The sequence below is a fragment of the Gnatocerus cornutus genome, chromosome 1 (assembly GCF_029298725.1).
Source record: "Gnatocerus cornutus isolate USDA-ARS CGAHR chromosome 1, icGnaCorn1.1, whole genome shotgun sequence".
NCBI lineage: Eukaryota > Metazoa > Arthropoda > Insecta > Coleoptera > Tenebrionidae > Gnatocerus > Gnatocerus cornutus.
Window position 1 is genome coordinate 10129459 of NC_142233.1, and position 23104 is coordinate 10152562.

General features: G+C 34.1%; 4 protein-coding genes across 5 annotated transcripts; 2 read left to right on the top strand and 2 right to left on the bottom strand.

Annotated features, from left to right (window-relative positions):
• The first annotated feature begins 25 nt into the window (after positions 1–25).
• Positions 26–5358, top strand: LOC148180261 (uncharacterized). The gene is made up of 8 exons (XM_088046949.1): positions 26–130; positions 181–276; positions 325–546; positions 2266–2396; positions 2449–2846; positions 2898–3094; positions 3143–3825; positions 3878–5358. Exons 2-8 carry the CDS (start codon positions 186–188, stop codon positions 5033–5035), a joined length of 2880 nt encoding a protein of 959 aa, XP_087903075.1. The 5' UTR covers positions 26–130; positions 181–185; the 3' UTR covers positions 5036–5358.
• Positions 5359–5949: 591 nt separating this feature from the next.
• Positions 5950–6868, bottom strand: LOC148180262 (protein C19orf12 homolog). Its single transcript, XM_088043534.1, has 2 exons — positions 6377–6868; positions 5950–6289 (listed from the first exon to the last, which is right to left on the bottom strand). Exons 1-2 carry the CDS (start codon positions 6534–6536, stop codon positions 6030–6032), a joined length of 420 nt encoding a protein of 139 aa, XP_087899660.1. The 5' UTR covers positions 6537–6868; the 3' UTR covers positions 5950–6029.
• Positions 6869–9842: 2974 nt separating this feature from the next.
• On the bottom strand, positions 9843–11207 carry LOC148180263 (omega-amidase NIT2). Its single transcript, XM_088033820.1, has 4 exons — positions 11038–11207; positions 10597–10891; positions 10287–10547; positions 9843–10234 (listed from the first exon to the last, which is right to left on the bottom strand). Exons 1-4 carry the CDS (start codon positions 11077–11079, stop codon positions 9915–9917), a joined length of 918 nt encoding a protein of 305 aa, XP_087889946.1. The 5' UTR covers positions 11080–11207; the 3' UTR covers positions 9843–9914.
• A 61-nt stretch (positions 11208–11268) lies between these two features.
• On the top strand, positions 11269–22635 carry alt (SMC superfamily domain-containing protein aluminum tubes). 2 transcript variants are annotated; one of them, XM_088033802.1, is made up of 15 exons: positions 11269–11457; positions 11738–11947; positions 13683–13835; positions 16700–16849; positions 16902–17106; positions 17157–17302; positions 17359–17697; positions 20724–20909; positions 20970–21164; positions 21213–21497; positions 21611–21691; positions 21764–21985; positions 22038–22154; positions 22203–22301; positions 22350–22635. In XM_088033802.1, the coding sequence occupies exons 2-15, from the start codon at positions 11741–11743 to the stop codon at positions 22362–22364; spliced, it is 2400 nt and encodes a 799-aa protein (XP_087889928.1). In that variant the 5' UTR covers positions 11269–11457; positions 11738–11740; the 3' UTR covers positions 22365–22635. The 2 variants fall into 2 exon arrangements, with proteins under 2 accessions (XP_087889928.1, XP_087889934.1); XM_088033808.1 differs by lacking the exon at positions 21611–21691.
• Positions 22636–23104: the final 469 nt, after the last annotated feature.

Below are 23104 nucleotides of genomic sequence, written 5' to 3' on the forward strand. Positions count from 1 at the left end.
AAAGTCACTAGTGTATTACTGGTTGCCGAGCAACAACCACTTGTTTGACAGATGTCAAAGTGACGTTTTCTCAATAAGGTTATGTTGTTTGTGTCTCGGGGCGTTAATTGGGGTAATCCCCAATACTGCTGTAAAAATATTCCGTACAAGTTTTTTTACATTTTATCATGTTTGTTGCAGAAATAATGGACGTCTCTGATGAACATAAATTATCTCTTCTTGTTATTTGCGACGGTGCCGAAGAGTCCCTCGCTTTATCGAAATATGACACCGTCTGTAAGGCGCTGGTGACCGTTTTAGAATGTTTCTAATTATGTATTTTAGGGGACCTAAAACTTGAGATTTTTGAGAAGTTTAAAATTCCTCCTTCAAAACAAGTTATTGATTGTTGGTCCAGAACTCCTGAGAGTGATGATGTTATTTTGGAGGAGTGTTGCGAGTCTAATCCGCACCATTTGGTGCTGTACAATGTGGACAACTTAGATAAAGATGATAAAAGCGAACCTGATGTGGTTCCAATGGATCAGGATGAGAATAATTTCAGAGGTCAGAGCCAATCCTTTGTTTACTTTAACGTTCATTGATTAAACAAATAGGACTTCTAATATGTGGAAGTTTTGTACAGTTTATATAACCGTAATCTTTCGAACGCGTTTTAATTTTCGAAATGCAAATAAAAGACAATGGAAAACGAGTCATAAATTTTACTCGTGATTGTAACTAAAATATGTAGTATACAAAACTGAGTCGTTCCTGAGGTTTCTATTTGAAGTTTTTCAAAGTATTTTTTTATTTTTTGACTGCCCCTCGTAAACTTTTATTTGTCCTACTAATCTGAACGTTTGCCAAATGATAGATTTCGGGCTGCTTTTTGTACGTAACTCAAAGGGATTAAACGTCGTTTTCGCCCTGCAAAAGTTCCTTGAAAATAACCCTAAAAACACCTCTTGAGATCAATATCAATTTCATTTGTAAAGCGAACTTACACTATTGGGTCTCATTTTAGCAGAATTTCACGCTGAATCCAAAACCGTGCTCAAAATCCATGTACGACAACAAATAACTGAATTATGGTCAATTATAATTTTGGAAAATTTAGTTTCATTTTAGAAATTTTTAGTGCTCAATATCTCCCAAACTATGACAGATAGAATGATGTAGTTTTTGCCATCGTTTTTCCTTCCCTTTTGTTGTTTATAATTTACTCTCCGATGTCCAAAATTCAATGTTCGTTTTTTTTTTTCAAAAAAACAATTTCGATTTTCGTTTTTTGACCGCCTCTCCTAAACTACTTGTCTTACCAATTTGAAACTTTGCCAGATGATAGATTTCGAGCTGCTCTTTGGATTGATATAAAACTCAAAAAACATTAAACGTTTTCACCCTTAAAAATCACTCCTAAAACACCTGAAAACTTATTTCGGTCAATATCTAGTTTGTGAAGAAAACTTATAATATTGGTGCTCATTTTACGCAGAATTTAACGCTGAATCCAAATCCAAATCTGTGCACAAAATTCCCATACTTCAACAAATAATTGAGTTATGGTCAATTAAAAATTACGGTTGTCGCCAGACAATTCTATCGATACTCCATATCTCGGAAACTTACGATAGATAGATAGATGCGGTTTTTGGCATTATTTTGCTAGCATTTTGCTTAGTAAGAATTCGCTCTTGGGTTTTCCGAAATTAGATAGTTTATTTATTGCAAAAATGTTTTCAAAATATTTTTTACAGCTGAAACTATGTGCATCTACTTTGGTTGATATTTCGCTTTTTTTGAACAAAGTTTTTTGGACCGGCTCTCATAAACTATTTGTAGACTTTGAACTGCTCTTTCGATTGATATTTCACTCAAACGCATTAATCGTCGTTTTCACCCTCAAAAAGTTCCTTGAAAACTAGACCTCCTAAAAACCTATTTCGATCAATATCTAGTTTATTTGTAGAGCAAACTCACGATATTGGGACTCGCTTTGCGCAGAACTTTACGTTGAATCCAAATCTGTGCTCAAATTTCTTATACGTCAACAAATGACTGAGTTGTGGCCGATTAAAATTTTGGGATGTCGTATTGTATTTTTAAATTGCCTGTAAAATTTAAATCAAACTATTTTTCGACAAGGAACTTTAAATGTTGATGATTTGAGTAAAAAATAAATATCAAGTTTTCGATGAAATATTATAAAATGTGGGTTTTATATTCGAAAGATTTAATTTATTTAATCAACACTTAAATATACGGATTTGTCTATATTTGCAGAATTAGAAGTTTCCGCTTCAATAGATTTTATCGAGTACTTCTCAGAGAACTTCGACGATCGTGGAATTCTTTTCCACGTTTGCCGCTTGGAAGATGCAATGTCCCAAGCCTGCTTCACGTCTGTGGAAAGTGTAAGCTGCAGTTCCCCTTTTAAAACTTTTTTCAAAATCTAATTGTCCACAGAGAAAAATCCTTCTCTTATATTTCCACAACAAGGGCGACAAGTTTTCGAAAATATTTGCAGAAAACCTCAACAGACCTGAAGTTAAAGAAATGGTAAACGACAGGTTTTTCCTTCTGGGGTGGGACTTGGAACAGGAAAAATATCATCCAGCTTTAATCGAGGCCTTAAGCAGTCGAGCTGAACTATCAGCTCTCGTTAATTTTGTGGAATCGAAAGTCTGTGCTGCCTTATTGATTGTGCCTATCAAGAATTCTTTTACACTTTTTTCTTGTATTAAGAGTAAAGTCTCCAAAAAGGATTTCTTGGAGACTTTAAAGAAGGCCGACGAATTCTTGTTGACAGAAAACAACATCGAAAAAGATCTTGAAAAAGTCGAACAATCAGAAAATGATATTGGGTACAATATTGGGGGTTAATAATGTCTTAGATAAGCACAGTTTTATTTTAGATCAATCAGCTATCAACAGATTATGTTGGATTTACTTGGAGACCGCGACTACGACAGTTTTGATTATTTTGAGTTTGAACTTCTGAAAAGTAAAATCGGTTATGCCCTATATGGGCCCCCACAATCAGAATCGGGGTACGACGAAAAGCAGAACAAGAGAATCGACATGTTATTTGAAGTTATCGTCAAGGAAAACAGTAAGTCTTCAGAACTTCTTAGTGGAGTCTTCTAATTCTCCATTTCAGACATCTTCGCTAAATGGAAAGACCGAATTATCATCTCCTTCGTCTACAATTGCACGGAACCTCTCCCCAGCGAGAAACAAAAACGTTCCAAGAAGTTCAAAGACTACAACCCGGTCACCGATCTCAACCCAGTCCCACTCTTCATCTTGCGGAAGTGCAAAAACAGCGACAATCCCTGTCGGATCATCATCGATGACAGCGGACGTGTTTACAAGACTTGGAACGAATACTTGACACGGAATAAATTACCAGGCTGCGAAATGATTCTCCCCCTTAACGGCCGCTACCAAGCCAACGAAACGGGCAGTGTGATTCTCGAGCGTCACCTCTCACCAGCTTGTGGTATAGACGCGAAGATCTTGCAAGGCGCCGACATCGCTAACACTGCTGTGGGTCTAGTTTCTGGGGGTATTTTCATCGCCGCCGCCATTCCTACTGTAACTGTCGCCCCGGTTGCTTTGATTGTCGCCGGAGCGACGGGGCTGGGGGTGGGACTGTACTCTTTAGGACGTAGCGCTTATACGTTGTACGACAGGACTAGGCACAAAGAAACTCTCAGTTTTGCCAACTCCGAAGCTCGAGGCGCTTATCTTAATATCGTCGCGGGGTCTTTGGGGTTCGTAGGAGTCGGCGCGAGTTTCGCATTTTCGCAAATGGCAACCATGGGGGTCAACCTTGGTCAGGTGCGTACCTCCTTATAAAACTCGAATAAAGTAAAAAACAAATTCTTTGTAGGGCGCGAACCAAACGATAAACGTCATCAACGTGGCAAATTTAGGGGCTACGGGAATCAACGTGGTCAATTCCAGCTACGACGTCTTGGAGCAGTGGTGGAAGGAAAACAAGCGACCATCCATGTTAACAATAGTCCAACTCAGCTCTTCTATTCTATTCTTCGGACACGCTTTGTACTCATTCAAGACCGCTGGCACGATGATCGAAGAGTCTCAAGCACAAACTCTACGGGACTATCACGATTCGCTGCGGAGCAATAGGCATCGGAAGACTTTCAACAAGATGTTGAAAGAAACTATCCGTCAGAACCAAGGTGATGTCGCTAAAGGGCAAGCGGAAGTTATCAAGACCATCGTGAAGATACCAAACAAAGACGAAGTGTTCTCCACTCTGACTCGTCTGAACAAACAGATGAATAAAAACGACGTGAAATTCTCAGCGGAAAACGGAAATATTAAACTCAACGGTGTGAATGTAGACATGGGGAAATTCGGTGCTATGGACAACAACGATGTAGCCACGTTTTTGACCACTTTACCCACCACTCCCGAACCGACGCAGAATCAAGTGAGAGCGTTAAACTCGCAGTTGCAAGTTTCTTTCAGGCGTCTGAATATTCAAGAGATTGGTGGATTAGCAGTGTCTTTATGGAGGATATTCAGTGACACAGAAGAACCCGTTAGAGAAAAAATTATCAACGCCGTTGGACGCGTCGTTGGAAGATTAGTCGATGTGCATCCCGGCTGTTTCAACGAGTTAGAAAAAATGTTCCCCGGCGTGGACAAGTTCTTGAGATTATTCAGAATGGTGAGTGGATATTTCCAAGACTTGGTGAATAACATGGAGGAGCAGTACCAAAAATGGTTGGCTTCTAACAACGATCCACAGTTTGAAAAACCTGCTTTTCCAAGACTGGCTCTGGACTTTTCAAAACGTGTCATCGAGATTTTTCATTTAGTATCTGATGCGTATTTCATGGAAAATAAGCTGACGGAAGATGGATTAAAGGCTCTGATGACACATTTTCATACGTGGTTTACTAAACAAGCTATTGAACATGAAAATTACATGCAGAGGAAGCAAGAAAGGATCATTCACAGCAGTTCGCCGGCGAGAAGAGCCCGATGTCCAGATTGTGGTGGAGTTTATTATAATTGATTTTTTTTAGTTTTAATATGTTGACACATCATTTACTGCTTCTGTAGATCATTTTAAACCACATATAGTGAGAAATGTAATTATAACGTGATAACAATCTACATATACATATCATAACCTTGGGAATTAGCGGAGCCTTAAAATTATACCGTTTTTAGAAGAATGTCCTAATATGCCGTATACACAAACGTAGTATTACTAATCAGGTGCTACCAAGAATTAGCCATTGTAACTTAAACGCTTACATATAGATTACCCATATAGTTGTACAAGAGATAATTAAAATTGAAATGTTAAAAATATAGATTTATTAATTAATGGTCGATTGAATTTTTTAATAATTTATTTTTTTATTGTTTAATAAAATGAAATAAAAAAAAACGTGTTTTTTACCCTGCTTATTTAAAAAACAATTTCAAACGTCTGGGATGTTTTGGGATGAAGAAGATAATGATTTAATAAAACGGAAAAGCTGGAGAAAGTTTGAAGGAAAACTTCGGAAAAAGAGGTGTAAAAAGGAAAAACAAGAATTAAATGATTTGAAAACAATACTCCAAGGAGAACGAAAGATTAACTGAGAAATTAAAATATTAAAGATGTTTCAACAAAGGTAAAGAAACGCCCAAGTTCAAAATTCTTCTATTAAAATAACCCACAGTATCCAGTCCTATTTCCAAATTTGAAGTCCCTTTTTGCTCTAAATTGAATTTTCCAGTTTTTCTCAAAAATATGAAATTGAAAACCCAATTTTATAAAACTCATCGCTAGGGTTAGCAGTTCCTATGATATTTTTGAAAAACTGCTGATACCATGTCCAAAAAAAAATTGTTTTTAATATGCATTAAAAATGTATTGTTGGTTTCGGTAGATTAAGTTAAATAAGAATGGGAAATATGATTAGTAAATGAAAAACATTTTTATGTACAAGTTTATTTAATATATCACAGAATAGCTGTCCATATTTACATGATAAAAAATTCGTTTTTTGTTCTTCTTAAGCCAATACATAGCCAGTATTATTAGTTAGACTATTTTTAACTAAATCGAGGATCAATCCTCTAACAACACCATTTCCGTTAAGAATAGTAATCAGAGTAATTGCATCAGTTGCATCAAGATTTCTAACAACATTTTGAACAGCTTGAGCTAATCTTTCTTTGTCCCTGTCAGCCATTTCATACTTAATAACTTCAACAGCAGACTTAAACTTTCCTTGGCTCTTATATGCTGCTATAACACTTCCGGCAGCACCTCCTATGGAAAAATAATAATAAACATATGTTATCTTATCATTATCACCATCACCATCAGGAGATAACAAGCAATACTATACCCACTTACCAACTCCTAAACCAACTGGCCCTCCAAGTAAACCTCCCATTAAAGCTCCAGCAAAAGCCATACAAGCACCTTTGAAAGACTCATTGGCAGTGACCCTTAGCCCTTCTTCTTCAGCCAAAATTTCACATATTTTTAAAAGTTCTCCTTGTTGTAAAGGCATCTCGTTAAAAAGGTTGAATACTATAAAAGAGTAAAAAATGTAGCACCACTAAAATTTGATTTTAAATATTCTTGATAACTTTGTTAACGAGTAATTAATTAATTTAATCGAGTGTTTATTATTATAACATTGAGGTTAGGTAAATTTGTCTTGTCTTAAGTGGTCTCAGGCGTTCAAAGGTCACACGCATGATCACATTGATTTGAAAGACGTGTCCCAATAATCTGAGAGATCAACCTTCTTTCGCGCCAAACCAAAATTTTCAAGAATTTTTCAAATTACTAATAAATAGATATTTACATAATAGGTGCGGAAAAAAACAATTCTCGTACGAGTATGAATGTAAATGCACGAGGCGCCAGACCAGTACTGTGATATCATACGAGTATGTGAGTCTAAACAAAAATTACAAATAATTTAAAAAGTTTTCAGAAGGACATTCAAAAAGGATCGATAGAAAACAAACAAATTCAAAAAATCTATGTAGACAAAATCCAATGTGGATATAAAAAAACAACAAAAATTTAAAAAACAGAATTGAAAAAGAAATCTTAAAATTGATTCCTGATTTTGGCTTGTGTACGAAGTTCCTGAATGCATTTATTTATTAGATCAAGTTCTACAAATTTCGATTGAGTTATTTTTACATTAAAAAATTCTTACTTATGAATTCGTATCTAAATTTCAAACAAAAAAACTCTTCAGGTCAGTTATCACCACCAAAATGTTTTTTTTTTTATAATAGTGTAACCTAAATTTGTAAATTTATTTGGTCAACTCTCACAACAGAGTCGTACTGATTTTTTTCTCAAAAAAGTACTTCTTAACTAACACAATGCAATGGTACTTGACTCACCCCCTCAGGAACACCCTTATCTAGGCAAGTCCAGGTTTAGCACAACTGGGAAGTTACGGAATTCTCGCTACAAAATATATTGTCACCTGCCTTATCGGTCTTAAACAATTGTAATGAAATAACTTACCGAGGGAGTTCCAACCCCTGTCCTATAGCTACTACTGACGTTGATCCCTTCTTCCAGTAACGAAAGGAGTTCAGTGTTGTTATTATATTATTACCGCATTTTTATTGAATTGTTTTACATTAGTATCTTTTTTGTCCTTTTTTACATATTCTTAGGTTTAGGAAATTTTGAAAATGTCCAACAAAAAGCGAAGATCGCTGTAGAATTGGAGCTTTTCCCAAAGACTAAAATAACATTTATGGACTTATTGTTAGAAAATGTCCAACAACGAGCGAAAATCGCTGCAAAGTTGAAGCTTTTTCCAAACACTGAAACATCACTAAGAGGCTTTGTAATTGTCCAAGAACGAGCGGACACCACTGCAGAGTTAAAGCTTTTTCCAAAAAATGAAAGAACAATGAGAGGTTTTAGAAATGTCCAACAACGAGCGGACACCACTGCAGGAGTCAGAGCTTTTTCGAAAGACTGAAGCAAACGCAGCTGCTTTCAAACTGTTCAACCACGAGCATAGGCCGCTGCAGAGTTTAGAGGTTTTTAAAGGCTGATGCAACACTTGAGGGCTTTGAAAACGTCCAACAACGAGCGGGCACCACTGCAGAGTTAAGAGCTTTTTCTAAAGAATAAAACAACAATGGGACTTTGAAAATGTCCAACAACTAGTGTAGACCCCGCTGCAGAATTAGAGCTTTTTCCAAAGACTGAAGCAAACGCAGGTGCTACAAAAATATCCAACAACGAGCGTAGGCCGCTGTAGTTATAGAGATTTTTAAAGGCTGAAGCAACACATAAGGGCTAAATAGAACTAAAAAAAACAGCAGATACGGTTGAATTGAAAATGTGCGGAATCACAATCTGGAATATATAGGAGATAAAAAGAACCGCTCTGCAGAAACACACTTCTTTCTCCCGAATTGTAATTATAAATTTATGAATTACAAGAATAATCATTTTCATAAAATTTTATTACACACAGAAAATTAGTCATAAAAAATCTCATATTTTTTTAGTCAAAGAGTAACCCATATCTTTAGTCAAAGTTTTTTCAATTGTGCCAAGAATCGACTTTCTGAGAGCCTCATTTCTGGTAAGCACAGTACTGAGAGCAGACATATCAGAAGGTTTAAGATTTCTAACCACTTTATGAACAGATTTTGCCAATTTTCTTTTTTCTTTTGCAGACAATTCATGCTTAATGACCCGAGCAGTAGATTTTGCCAATTTTCTCTTTTCTTTTGCTGACATGTCATGTTTAATGACCTGACGAGCAGCAGATTTCCATTTTCTCCGGACTATAGAGACTCCTAGTCCTAAAACACTGCCTGCAGCACCTCCTATCAATCGGTTTATGTTAAAAAATGCTATAATAAACACAAGATTCTTACCAATTGTTGAACCTAATGATCCTCCAAATAAACCGCCGATGAACGCTCCACCAATAGCAAAAATTGCACGTGTTTTTGATGTTTTATTACCGATCGCAAATCCTTCTTCGTTGATCAAAATTTCACATAGTTTTAAAAGATCTTCTTCACGTAGAGGCATTTTTTAACTTTTTTAAACATTTATGGATAGAATTGAATATTTTTTATAATAAAATCACACGTTTTTGATAGCACAGTTCGAAGCTAATTTTGTCAAATTACAGTTGCAGTAAGCTGAATTCAGTAAAGGTCACGCATGATCAGTAATCATCTTGTTTTTTTAGCACACACTGTAGTTTCGAATTTAAAATTGAAAGGTTTTGAACGAAGTTATCTAAAAATAGAAGAAACTTCAATGTCTGAGAACGTTTCAAAAATTCAAAGGATCTAAAAGTTTGTAACTCAAAATGTAGATGTGAAGAATTCAAATAAATTGAGTACAAAAGAGAAGAACTATCAAAAATCCTAAGAAGGTACTGAAAACAAGTATTTATGTTGAAAAGCAATTATTTAGTTTTTGATGTCCGATTTTAGCGTCCGTAAAGGGACGGCTTCCGAAATGATAAAGTAAAATTAAAACGGCCGCTTGTCAGTGACAAATAATTAAAAATACATTAACATCAAAATGCAATTTCACTTTCTGCTGCACACTAAATGCAACACATTCTGAAACCGTCCAATTTTTTATCTCAAATCTCATTATTTTGAAAGAAAATTGTTTTCACTACAATCGAAGATAAAGCCTTGTATGTAATTCGTACATAATTAGGCTTTATAATGTAAACACAGTTGACATATAGATTTAAAATACTGCAATTTAGAAATAATTGAAAAAATAGGAGATAAGAGTTATCCAAAGTTATAATTTTTTTATAAGACGAAAAAATCTAAACTTCAGTCAATCTCCTCATATAAAATATTTATTTTATAATAAATCTCACTGCTTTGTTCAAGGGGATTTCAAACTACATTTTTTATACTTTACAAACAGTATCATAGACATCCGTCCGCCTTTGTGGGAAGATCGGTATTTGCGCCCTAACTTTATCACACTCATTAAAATCCAAGTCGGCATAAACAATTTCCTCTTTTTCCTTAGCTTGCCCTATGACTTTCCCCCAAGGATCAGTCACTTGAGAGTGACCCCATGCAATATAGCCCTGCTCAGCTCTTGCTGGACTTATTGCAAACACATAAACTTGATTGTCCAAGGCTCTAGCTCTCTGAAGAAGTTCCCAATGGAGTGGGCCTGTTGTCATATTAAAAGCTCCAGGATAAACAAGAAGTTTACAACCTAATAAAGCAGTAATAAAATGATAAGATTTTAGTAAACGTGGCGGTGTCACCTTTTTTCCTATATAACTTTGCCAATTCCTCAAATCTTAGATCATAGCAAATTCCTAGACCCACAGAGACTCCGTTTATATCAAAAGTTGCTAAATCGCTGCCACCACTGAGAATATCGGATTCTTTGAAAGTGATTCCTCCAGGGATATCAATATCAAATAAATGCATTTTCCTAAATGTGGCGACTAGGTCACCATTAGGGTTCCATACTGTGCATGTGTTGTACAGTTTACCATCAGCTCTTTCTGGGAAGCTCCCTCCTAGAAACCAACTTTGAATACAATTTTTATTATTACATGATTGACAAACCTATGAGAAAAATTGAGTTCTTCTTCGCCGCCGCTGACAACATTCGAGTCGTGGGTCCTTCCGGTACAGTTTCTGCGTACTCATTAAAAAATTTCGTTCCATAAGGAGAGTTGAAACATTCAGGAAGTGCAACCAACTGGGCCCCATTTGCTTTAGCTTGTTCTATTAATTTTTGAGCGTTCTCCAAATTCTTTGTTCGATCTTTTCCAACAGAAGATTGAATCAGTGCTGCTCGAAGAGTATTTTGCGACATTTTATTCTTATCAGTGCTAAGATGGGACAAGAACTTTGAAGACTGGAAGATAAAATTTTCTTTGAAGAAATGTGTTGATATTCTAGTGAAAGTGCACAACATTATTGAGACAAGTTTTTGTGAGTTCTTAATAAATGAATCGTGAAAAGTTCATAATTTTTCCATTATTCTTTATTTACATTTCTAACCTTCAAGTTATCGGCGGAGCGGAGCAAGCGCTGAAATTTCATGTTCCACTGGAGTTGTTAATGCAGTTGTGATGCAATATCTTTGATTTGACGGCAAGTTTCTTGTTAAAATTAACGCGTAATAAACGCAGTTTATTTGAACAACATTTTGTCTTAAGTTCTTGACTGTATTTAAAAATTCCCGTTTACCTGTTGGCACAAGTTTAGTGGAAACTGAAATGTCATTTGCGCAAGTTGAATTTCCCTTGACATTTCTGTCAAAATCCACCGTGAACTTAAAGTTTGAGGTTGGTTTGAGGCAAAGATCACTGGATCTTCGATGTTGTAGCGGTGCGGCAATTCGATCCGGAATTTTTGTTCAAGTTTGTGTTTGTCCAGTGTCTTCTGTATAGATTCAAGTTCCCGGTTTAAATTTCATTGGTAAGAAATCTTCGTTTTACGTATATTTTACAAAATCCAACACGAATCAGATGATCAGCTTTGCAACGCCCATTATTATTAATATATTGCTACGTGGCCCTCGGCTTTTCTACTTTTTGCAAAATTCAAAGAAGACACTTAACATTACTACTCGTTTTGTTTTATTTAGTACCGCAAAACCGATAGTAACCGTTCAGTGTGCAAATAGATTGTATCGCCGACACTTCACCGCATTTCAATTACTTTTTTGCACTAATTCTTCCTGTTCTCTTTGCTTCAGAAGATGGATATTCAGATTCCATTCATCTTTGTGTCCCTATTTTCCCTTGCAAGTGTTGTGTTGATATTCATCTACAAGTTTGGAATCAAAGAAAAAAGTTATGAAGAGGCTCTGGCTGAGCAAAGACAACAGACCCACATTTTGTTGGGGATTAAGCCTAAACTGAAGGAGAAGAAGGGCAAGAAACCTTCAAAGAAAGTGCAACCTTTGGTAAGTTTTGAGAAAATTATGCCAGATCATCATTTGTAGGGCTGTAATGGGTTATCATTTTTGGCAGTTATCTTTACAACAATCATAAAAGATAGTTTACCGCAGTCTTAGCGGAAATACATCTTTTTTAAATTTGATTATCAGTTTTAAAACAGCCACGCGTTTGTGATTGTCTAATCATTTTTTAATCAGCAATTTCCAAAGAAAGGCATAAAATTGGACAAATGCTGCAGTTAATGTTGTATAGGTTATTGTAATAAGCAATTTTATAATAACGGAGCTAATAAATAGTTGATTTTTGCCATAAAAATTTATTGCCTCTGTGCTTGTTTATCCAAGCAATTGTTTTTGAAGAATTATGGCGGTCGTAATTAATAATTGGATCATTTTGAGGTTTTTTGATAAAATAACTTTTGTAAAATGCTCCAAGACAAACCACAAGCATGACAAACAAGATGTATTACAGGAAGACAAAATGTTGAACACAGTTTGTTTTTGAAAGGAGATTCAGAATAGCTAAACAGGATTAAGTGTATATATCTATATATCTAAAAATACAGTTCAGAGCAAGACATCTTGGACATTGACAATATGGCCTCTATTTATCGTTTGTGACTTTAATAGTTTAAATTCTAAAAGTCCGTTCTAGTGTATTTCCACCTCTAAGAAAGTAGCCAACAAAATAACTTTTTTTGTAGCGGTCTTTATACATGTGTTCTAGAACGTTTTGCACTTATATTTAATGGGAGATTTGCCATCAAAATCTGAGCTTATTATAGTTTTTGAGTAACAAGCACTTTAAGTTGGCCAATCACAGCGCATAAATTGTTAGATTGGCAAGTTACCTATGAAAATTTTTCTTAATATTGCGCTGTGATTGGTCTACTTCGAGATCTACATTAAACGCGTGTAATTTGAATGTATAATTGCCTGAAAATTGTGCGATTCGAAAATTAATTCAGATTTTGATAGAGATTTTCCGTTTATAAGTAAGTGCGAGCTTTGTGGGACTCCTATATGTACTTATGTATGTTTTATTTGATGAATGTTTTACTGTTTGGAGATGAAATCAATATTGTGAACTATAAGATGCCAGTTTACTGCATAATTTCCATTGCCCAAGGACAGAAAATTTTACTATTGTCGGATTCTTGTAACATGCTTTAGCTCCGCCTATATTAACGAGGTAAATTTGTCCATAATTAATCGTGAGATTTTCGTCGATTTTAATTCTGTTTTGTCTCCTAATGTGTGGACATTTTTAACCCGACTTTTGACAAATATTAACAGAATAGAAAAATGTTGCAAAGTGAAGCAGGCTTTCAACTAAAACTTTACTGGTTCCAAAGCTGGTGGAAGTTAAACAAAAAATTTGACTGAAGAGTTTGGAGTTTTATAAGATATTAATTGGATTTTAGGAAGTAACAGAAAATTTCATATTCACATTTTGGTCCTATATTGTAAAATTTATCTTGTTTATAGAAGGAAGCTGATTTTGCTTTAAGTCATTGGCCTATAAATCGAAAAGGAAATGAATACAATGGCAGTTCAGGTTATTAGGTCACCATATTGGTAGTTAAAAATCATTAAAAATGTTTTTCCGTTTACAAAGTATGAGTTGTGAATTCAATTTTCTGCTCAATAATCCTATTAGGATATATTTAATTAGTTTCTTTTTTTTTAAATAATATTTTTACACGATTAGTCTTAAACCAATTTTTTTATTATTTTTCAGTCTAAAGAAAAAATTTCAATTGAAGAAAATGAGATTATAACTGAAACGGAGATATCTGATTCAACCCAAAAAGTTGTTGAGGTACAGAAAAAACTTCATGTTGAATTTAAAGAAAATGCCGAGGATGTGACCATCAAAACTGTAGTAACTAAGGTGAGTTAAAAAAAAACATTTATACACACTGGTATAGTTTATCAGGTGAGAGATTGGGATATTTCGACAGTTGACATATAGGTTGGTAGCAAATTATGCTACAAAATACACTAAAAACACTAAATTCCTACGCGAAATGGGTTGACAGGGTTGTCAGTAACTGGGGTTATTTTGTTATTTAAAATTTCGCGCGTTTGGTACACTTTTTATCGCGTAGATTTAGTGACATTTCTGTCATTCAATCTCTTACCGTACAAACTATAGTTCAGGTTGTTCAGTAAAAAGTCTGAATGTCTTATAATATTTAATATTTTTTGTTTTATTCAAAGGCTAAAGGCTACAAGGCTTGAAAATAGTTCAATTAAATTAAATGTTTAAAATGACCATAATTTTAATAATTACTAACATGTAACCGGCTTAGAAATGATATCTTGATTGTACGAAAAACATGTTTAGTTTTACAAGTACGAACTAGCGACGCCACTGGTGTAAAGTAACAACTTTCAGTCTGATATTAAACAAAAAAAATTCCAAGATGCCTTACGCAGTCCGTTGCGAATTGTTCTCTAATTGCTTACAAATAAAGTCTTCATGGTTTCTTTATGGTTATCTTTTTCATCTCTTTCGCTATGGTTGTAACGTTACCTAATAACCCTGTTAAATTATCAACTTGATACAATCGCGGTGATAAATTTTTTGACGTCAAACTCATTGGACTGATAGTGTGGAGCACTATTTGCGTTCTTTTTATAACCATGGTTATTTTTACAAATTTAATTGCGTTTTATTATTTCAAATTACATAATATATTAAAAAAAAACTTGAAATTTTGTGGGCGCGACTGTAAATTAGAAGTTATAGTATCAACCTCAAACTGTCACGCAGCGCTACTAAGCTCAATTAAACTTTTAATTCAGATTAAATACTTAAAACCATGTTAAAGTGACGTTTGGCTGCGTTTCCGCAAATCAAATCTCAGCAATCGTCAAATTAAATGCGCGATTAACTTAATTTCAAATCAATTATTCTATGTATAAATCGGCCCATCGTGTGATTAATTAAATTTCTATTCTAGGTAGGCCATGCATTTTGAACGTATGTCGGTTTTATGCTTAAAAACTGTCAAATTTCTCAAATATTTAGTTTTTATACGTCAAAACTCCTGCGGTGAGGTTAGTTACGACATGTAATGTTTTTCTCGAAGCCAACTGCGAATGGAAATTTATTAAGTCATATCATGTAGACGATATAAAAAAAAAATGAGTAGGATATATTTAAAATAATTTTTACATTTATTTCCTTCGAGAAATATTAGTTACCAGTTGATTGGTCTTGAATCTCAACTCAGATCGCATTATGTAGTACATACACTCGGTTACTTTTCAATATTAATCAAACGCGGCGTTGAAATTTTACCCTAATTGAACATGACAACATTTTTTGCAAAGAAAGAAAAGTTATTTTGTGGTTTATCTCCAGCAACCATAATAAAACATTCCCGTGAAAAGAGCGTGGTGGGAATACAGTATTAAAACAATAGTTCTATAAAATGAGTTGTTTATGCAATGTTTTTCTAATTAATATACACCTTGTTACAAAATGATTTTCATCTAGTCGCCAAATGCTTTTTGATGCAAATTAAAAAAATGCCGCTTTACGCAGCTAATGATTAGAATGTTGATTCATAACCTCAAAATAATCGCTGAAGGGGTAAAGCTGAATCAATCTTTGTCTAATTTTGCGGTTTGTTGTTAAAATTTCTTTCCTGTTGGCAATTTTGACGTTTGACAAGTGCCACTATTGGCAGAAGTTCGAAGAGACAGAAGTAGTTCAAACCCAGAACAGTGCGAGCGGCACAACAATTACATTCCCAAGCTAACTAGATGAAAATCGATTTGAAACACGGTGTATTTAATCTAATTTTTTATGTGGCGAGTTTATTAACGCACCTGATGTGAAAACAGTCTATTAACGCACTCAGATCGAACTTGGTTACAACAGCAAATTAGGAAAGACTTTGTTAAAAAACGAGTCCTGGAAAGGATGAGTGTTTGTAAGTTTAATAAAAAGAGTTTTAATGTAATTTTTTCTTAATTGCATTTTATTAAATACTATTAAAAAAATTGCTAGGTTGTTTTGGTAACGAAGCCATTAACGCATACGATGTGAAAATGGTCTATTAATGCATCAATACGAATTGCGGAAATGGCTCTGTTAGAATTGCAAATTAGGAAATGCTATATTAAAAAGCAAGTTTTACAAAACGCGTATGAAAACCGAGTGCACTTTTCCAGCACGAGTGCATTTAAGTTCTATAAAACGATTTTCTTATGCTATTTTTCCAAATTTGTTTATTAAAACCATTTTTATCTTCGAAATTTTCCGAGGTTGCTATGACAACGAAGCAATTAAGGATGCGATTCGGAAACAGTTTGTTAATGCACTTTAAACGGATGCGGAAATAGCTCTGTTACCGTAGCAAATTAAAAAAACTTCATTTTAGTACTCGTGTGATTGGATAAAGTTGCACTCATACGAAAGTTTGTTTAGTATTCCTTCTTCCCATAATAGATAGGACGCGTTTTATGATTCCTTTTTTAATTTGAAAGCTAATGAAATGTGGAGGTAGATTGTGAAATGTGTAATTGCACAAATTTATTCGAGCATATAAAATTTCAAACAATACGGTTGTATTCTTCGTTTAATTCTCTATTGAAAACCAAATTTTAATTTTAGGAAACTTGTTAATAATGTGTAGTTATAGGATAATAAAGAGAAAAGCCGCTTTTATGTTAGTGTATATACTGATTTAAGATTTTCTTTGAGTAGCAGCAATAAAATTTAACAAAAATACGTCTTTTCAGAAACCGAAAAAAGAAAAAGTGCGCCCCATTTTGATCCACAAAGAAAACGACTCCGCAAAACTTACTAATAACCATGGAGTGTCTTTTCCAACCAACCATTTTGAAGAATTGCACCCAAAGGACGATTTCGAGTTATTCCGTTCGGCGAGCGTAAGTAACGCAAAAATCAATGTATTTCGAATCACTGTATTACCACAAACAGGCTGAAGAAGTAAAAGAAGAGCCAGAAAAAAACAACACGGAAGTGGAAGTCCAAAAGACTACCAATAAAAAGCAATCAGAACCGGAACCTGTCATAAAGGAAACCGCACCTGTGTTATCAGCACCATCATCGATCAACGGTTTCATCGGTAACACCGGCAAAGAAAAGAAGAAAAAGAAAAGCGATTTCAATAATTTACAACTTGGTGAAGCATTCCTAATTCGTATCTTCTTAAAATGACACTTTTATTTGCAGCTGCAGACGCCAATGGACCCAACATGACGGTTCTTCTTAATTTGGTGCGTAAGGCTGAATTGTCTCGTTCCGAGGTTCAGATACTTATTGATCTCTTACTGAACAAGCAGCACGAGGCTCCCGCTGTTATAGATGAATGGAGCGAGGTAAAATGCATGCATATTTCAAATTAAACAAAGATTTCTCTACTAAACTTATCTAGGGCAAATCGGATCCGGTTCAGAAGCTAAAGAAACAATTAGCAGAGAAGGAAAAACTCTTGGCGGAAGAACAACAAGCGCTGGCCAGTGCGCAGGCTAAACTTCGAGAAATTCGATCCGAGCATCAGAATGAAAAAAGCGGATTACTTCAAAAAGTTAGGAACATGGAGGAGATTATTCACGGGAAGCAATTGGAGGCGACCAGAAACCAACAACAACTTCAACAGCTTCAGAATCAGGTCAAGGATGAGGTGATGAAGAGCAACAAAGTCAGGGAGGAGAATGCAGCGCTGCAGATGCAGAGGCAGCAGATTGAGATGAGATTAGCGCAAGCACAAGAGGTACGTGAACAATTGTAAACAAAAATGCCTATAAATTGGTGATGAAATATTGCCGTCAACTTGACTTGGCCATGATTTTATTTTTTAACCTTCAGGTGGAATTTATTAGGCGAAAGATATTCGCGGCAACTCAAATTGCAAATAGTCACGCCAAAGCGGAATGTTGCGCTAAAATATTCTCAGACGGAATTTTCATTCTTTTGTCTAATTATGGTACTCTAGTCAACTAATTTTAGAGCAGTGGAAAAACATTTCTAGGGAGAATTACTTCCTGATTCTGAATGCAAAGCTCATTTTGCTTCATCAGGTCAGGACTCAGAGATTATGTTTTTTTTTAGTACACCGCGTTCACTTTTGTTTTTTCAGTTTGGTTAACAACCTGCTGAATCATGATGCTTTATAATACATTATTGAAAAGGTAATTAAATAAGCTTCCAACGAACTATAGAAGTCACCGGGAGAGTTATAGTTGTTGGCAAGATATTTGCCATAATTTGTGTCAATTATTCTAAATAGTTTTTATTTAGCACGACAATTAATCAGGGTCTATACTAGCAAACCTTCCGAATTTTATACTTTTTAAATTAAAATTGTATAAGTTATGAAATTTAAAAGTAATTTGTGCATTTTAAGGGGGTTCAAAATATAAAAATTTTGAACATTGTTATTTCCTGTTCTGAATTTACGTAATTTGGCGTCATTAATAAATATATCGCTTTTAATAGTTCTCTGAATTTCATTCTTCTAGCATTAAAATTGGAAGAGTTACAGAATTTAATAAAATTTTGGAAAATACGGTTCGCGTTGAAAATAAAATTTTCTAAAATGTTCTAATTTAACACAGTTAATTAAAGCCTTTAAAGTTGTGAAGCCACCAAATTTATTTCATACTTTCTGAATTAAAAATGTCAGAGTTATGTAATTTGATATCATTTGTGCAAATTTAAATTATTAAAAATTAAATTGATCAGTGTTCACGTTATCAGTGGTATCTCTTTTATTTATTAAGTATTTATTTAAAAAAATGACAGGATCTATTAATATCTTTTTGATTTGATAAAGTATTAACTTACTACATTTTTATATTTGACAGAAAATGTTTTAAAAAAATCGCAAAACAAACAATTAAATTCTCACAAAAATCACTTAGAACCTAATAATTCTCACGTCGCGACATTTTACAATAAAATTGCTAAAGCTATGGAATTTAAAGCAATTTGTTTATTTTTATGGTTTTTCTAAAAAAAAATTTTCTTGTTGCAAAAATATGTGATTTGGCGTCCCTGATAAACGAAATCGATTTTAATAACTCTCTAAAAATTTAATTTCCCTGGCATCAAAATTAGCAGTTACAGAACTTAATAAAAAATTTAAAAATACCAAAATTAAAATGCACTAAAATTGGTATCATTTGGTATAAAATTTTCTAATTCAGCGCAATTAATTGTCTCTAAAGTAATAAAGCCTCCAAATTTCATACATTTTGCGTTAAAATTGTTGAACTTATGGAATTTAAAAGCGATTTGTTAATTTTTAAGGTTCTAAAAATTGTTATTTCTTGTTCTAAAAATATTTAATTTTACGTCTTAATAATAAGTAAAATCGATTTTAGTAACACTGAAATTTAATTTCTCTAGCATTAATATTGGTAGAATTTAATAAAATATTTGGAAAATACGAATCGCTCCAAAAATAAAATTTTCTGAAATTGGTATTATTTGTTATAAAATTTTCTAATTTAGCTTAGTTAGCTAGTTAGCTTAGTTAGCTTAGAGCTTCTCTAAAATAGTAATACCTCCAAATTTCATACATTTTGCATAAAAGTTGCTAAAGTTATGAAATTTAAAAGTTTGAGGTCGTTAACAATATGAATATTTCCAAAATTCTCATTTCTTAAGAAGCATATCGGCAGATTTTTAAAATCTTGTTGATAATTTTTAGCTTAGAATTCCTCAATTGGTAATATGCCAATATGTTGATATAAAACCTACGTCGTTATAAAGGTTAAAATCTCTTATTTCTAACGCGTTATTATTTCTTGCCATTTAGAATTTATATAAGGAAGAATGTGGAGAGATTTTTAGATAAAAAATTAAGTTTTGTTAACTTGAATATTTTGTAAAAAAAACTTCAGGTTAAGTTACATACGGAAGGTTTTTGTAGTTACTTTCTAACAGATTAGCGAGTATTTGTGATTTATAGAAGTTATCCATTGTGTTTCCAATAATTTCTGATTAATACCTTTCAAGGATTTCAAGAATTTAATATTTTTGGTTCATAAGAAAACGAAATCATAATCATAAAAAAAATTGCTCTGGGTTGCGTCAGTATTAAAGTCATTTTAAAACTTAATACAAGGTGTTTATAAATTTTTCTAGCATCAATGATGGCTCTGGAATTCCTGTCATGTATTACTTTGCCGCTTTGTTTTCATAGTGAATATAACTATCCTGAAAATTATTTATAATGTCATTTTCGCCAACGACATTTCATTTACGGTTTTGTGTCCAAGTGTATGATTTTTAGGTTTGAAATCACATTTTTTTTTTCAAAACTTACTTTCTCCATGATTGAGGTTAACTACAAATGTCAGTTAAAAAATCTAAACCCACATTTGTAATAAGCGGCAAATTTCTTTGACATTTCAAAGCCACCCTTGATGCTAGAAACATTTATAAACACCTTGTATATGGCATTGATTTTTTAGTGAAATCGAAAAAATATAACAAAAATTTTTAATTTATTGGAAAGCTTATTATAAAAAATACTATTGGGCAATGTCATAACTTTGCGTGCTTAAAAACAACTGCAGAATAGTAGAACGTAAAAAACAACATTTATCTGTGAATCAGAACCTGATGGAACAAAACGAACTTCAAGTGGGAAATTAGGAGGCTTTCCCAGTTTAGAAATGATTTTCCGCTTCTCCAGTACAACTTTTTTCAAAACTATTGTTATTAAAGTTTTTAAAGTTGTAAGCTCCTATTAATTAATGACAATACGTAATTATTGATATTTTTTGTTAGTCTGAAGTAATAATCAACCAGCTCCGAGTTGAAGTCCAGGAGTTATCAACCCTATCAAATCAGCTGAACATGGAATTGCAACGTCTCACGGAAGAAAATGTCTCGGAGAAAGAGCGCAGCCAAGCCCTTATCCTCCAATTGAACAACTTCCAGAAGGACGCATCCGACAGAAACCGCCAGTTGGAGGTTAAATTCCCTTCTAATACTACACACATAAAATACTCTTACAGTCTATTCCAATTTTAGGACAGTCGTCATCAGTATGAACGAGATTTGGAAACCATCTTGAAGCGCGAGAACGACCTCAAATTAGAAGTCTCCCGTGTAAACAGCGTGGTCCAACAACAAAATGAAGAAATAAGAAGACTTGAGCACAGCGCGAAGCAATATCATGACGATTTACAAAAACATAAAGACGACTCCAACAAAGTAATCGCTCAAGTAAGACGGAAGAAGTAATTGGAATGGTGTTTTAAATAATTGTTCTAGCTCACGGTTGATTTGCGACAAGCACAAGAAGAAAACAGGCAAATCCAAGTCACGCACATGAACGGTTCGCTGCAAGAAAATAAACAGCATGAAGTAGAAATTCTGAATCTACACAACGAATTATCGTCGGTCAAAACTCAGCTCAGTCACGCGGAAAAACAGAGGGAGAAGGAATTAAAAGCTGCGAGTGCATTGACCGAGAAACTGCAGCAGGAACTAGAGGAAATGAAGAAGAAAGTCAACGCAGAGAAGTTGGAGCTGGAAACGCAAAAGACTAAAAATAATGTGAGTTAAACTGAGCGGAGGCTCCTTAATTCCACGGTCTTGATTGGAATTACATGCTTTCCACTCAGTGGCACTAATTCTAGTTTTAAATCACTAACATTAGCGTTTGGTAGGAGCTGAGGGAAAGAAATTGGAAAGTTATGGAGGCTTTAAATGCAGCTGAATGTAGACTAAAAAGTAACACACCAAATGTTGTAAGTTTCATTTTTTCATCACTTTCCAATTTTACCGCATTTCTTTTTACTATCGTCTTCATTTCGCTGCAGAAAACGAAGAGTGATGATGAGATTCAACGGGAATTCGTCCAGCGGTTGTTCCCCGAAATCAAAGATCAAGAAGTGATGGACGTACAATTATTTAAAACTGCAGGAGAACAGTTCATTAGAAATTATATTGATAACCTTAGAAAACCGACGAGCGACTCTGAGGCTAATTCGGAGCAGACAAAGTTGGAATTAGAGCATTACAAGAAAGTTATAGACAGTACAGTAAGTAATTTGCGTCATAAATTTTCTTGATCGTAACGTTTTATTGTTGAAGGAAAAAATGTTAAATCAACTCCAGAAGCATATTGAACAAGAAGAGATTAATTGGCGGGTGCAATTAGCCGCCAAGTCGGATGAACTTGAAGCTGTGAAGGAGAATTATAGAAAAGAGGTAATTTCTGTTTAAAAAAATCGCGTTATTGATTCGACTAATTTGTAGTTGCAAGAAAAGTTGACTCAGCTTGAGACTGATTTGAAGAAGGAACAAGAAGACAAGCAGCAAATTATTGCACAGCTTCAGCAATGTAGAAATGTTCAAGTGAGCACTTTGAAAGAGTAAATTACATATTTTAACCACTTGTTGTAGGCTCAAAGTTCATGAAGTAGCGTACACTACTATAGGTATTACAAAATTATGAAATGAAGTGGAAAACGGACACTTGTATTTGCTTCCACAGCCGTTATTAAATAGCAATTAATATTCAATAATACTATATAGATATTTTTTCTTAACTTATTCATTATTTGTGTTAGGTATTTGTTTTTGTGTAATTTGATGAGTCATTCCTCGCATCTTGTGTGCAATAAGTTTGTAAATTCATACTTTACTATGCTAGGTACACCATATTTTTAATATAAGAAATTTTCAGTGACGCAGTTTTTCTTTTCCTTTTCTTTACAGTATTGGAGAAATTCCAAATATAACTTGTATTGAGTGACAATGATTTTCATTAGAAAATGGTGGATGCGCCAGGTAAAAGATGAAAGAATTTATGATAACTAAAAAGAATCTATCTAAAGGTAAAAGTATGCATTCGAAGAAAAAGATAAAGGGAAAACAATAAAAAATAAAGAAATTGGGGAGAATTATACAGTGTATAAGAAAGCACAAGAAAACAGGAAAGAACAGTAATGGGAACTAAGTTCTAGGGAGCAGTGAATTCGATAATAAAGTCGAAGAACGAATCTCCAAAGGAAATGAAAAAATGTGGAAACAGACTCAAAGAAAACAAAAAACACAAGATTTGGCAAAAGAAAGCTCTCAGGAAAGAGAAATAAGGACCGTAGTGCAATATTTAATTAATTTATACATTATCTAGAGGAAATCAAGAGTGAATAAAA

What these genes read in the sequence shown, in the direction of transcription:
- alt (XM_088033802.1), top strand. Translation starts at nt 11,741, where the DNA reads ATGGATATTCAGATTCCATTCATCTTTGTGTCCCTATTTTCCCTTGCA. An exon ending in TCAAAACTGTAGTAACTAAG is followed by an intron (nt 13,836 to 16,699) that starts GTGAGTTAAAAA and finishes ACGTCTTTTCAG; the next exon opens with AAACCGAAAAAAGAAAAAGT. An exon ending in ACAGAAACCGCCAGTTGGAG is followed by an intron (nt 20,910 to 20,969) that starts GTTAAATTCCCT and finishes TTCCAATTTTAG; the next exon opens with GACAGTCGTCATCAGTATGA.
- LOC148180261 (XM_088046949.1), top strand. Translation starts at nt 186, where the DNA reads ATGGACGTCTCTGATGAACATAAATTATCTCTTCTTGTTATTTGCGAC. An exon ending in GGATGAGAATAATTTCAGAG is followed by an intron (nt 547 to 2,265) that starts GTCAGAGCCAAT and finishes CTATATTTGCAG; the next exon opens with AATTAGAAGTTTCCGCTTCA. An exon ending in CAATCAGAAAATGATATTGG is followed by an intron (nt 2,847 to 2,897) that starts GTACAATATTGG and finishes GTTTTATTTTAG; the next exon opens with ATCAATCAGCTATCAACAGA.
- LOC148180263 (XM_088033820.1), bottom strand. Translation starts at nt 11,079, where the DNA reads ATGAAATTTCAGCGCTTGCTCCGCTCCGCCGATAACTTGAAG. An exon ending in GCTCCGCCGATAACTTGAAG is followed by an intron (nt 10,892 to 11,037) that starts GTTAGAAATGTA and finishes TTTATCTTCCAG; the next exon opens with TCTTCAAAGTTCTTGTCCCA. An exon ending in GAACTCAATTTTTCTCATAG is followed by an intron (nt 10,548 to 10,596) that starts GTTTGTCAATCA and finishes GTTGGTTTCTAG; the next exon opens with GAGGGAGCTTCCCAGAAAGA.
- LOC148180262 (XM_088043534.1), bottom strand. Translation starts at nt 6,536, where the DNA reads ATGCCTTTACAACAAGGAGAACTTTTAAAAATATGTGAAATTTTGGCT. An exon ending in GCCAGTTGGTTTAGGAGTTG is followed by an intron (nt 6,290 to 6,376) that starts GTAAGTGGGTAT and finishes ATTTTTCCATAG; the next exon opens with GAGGTGCTGCCGGAAGTGTT.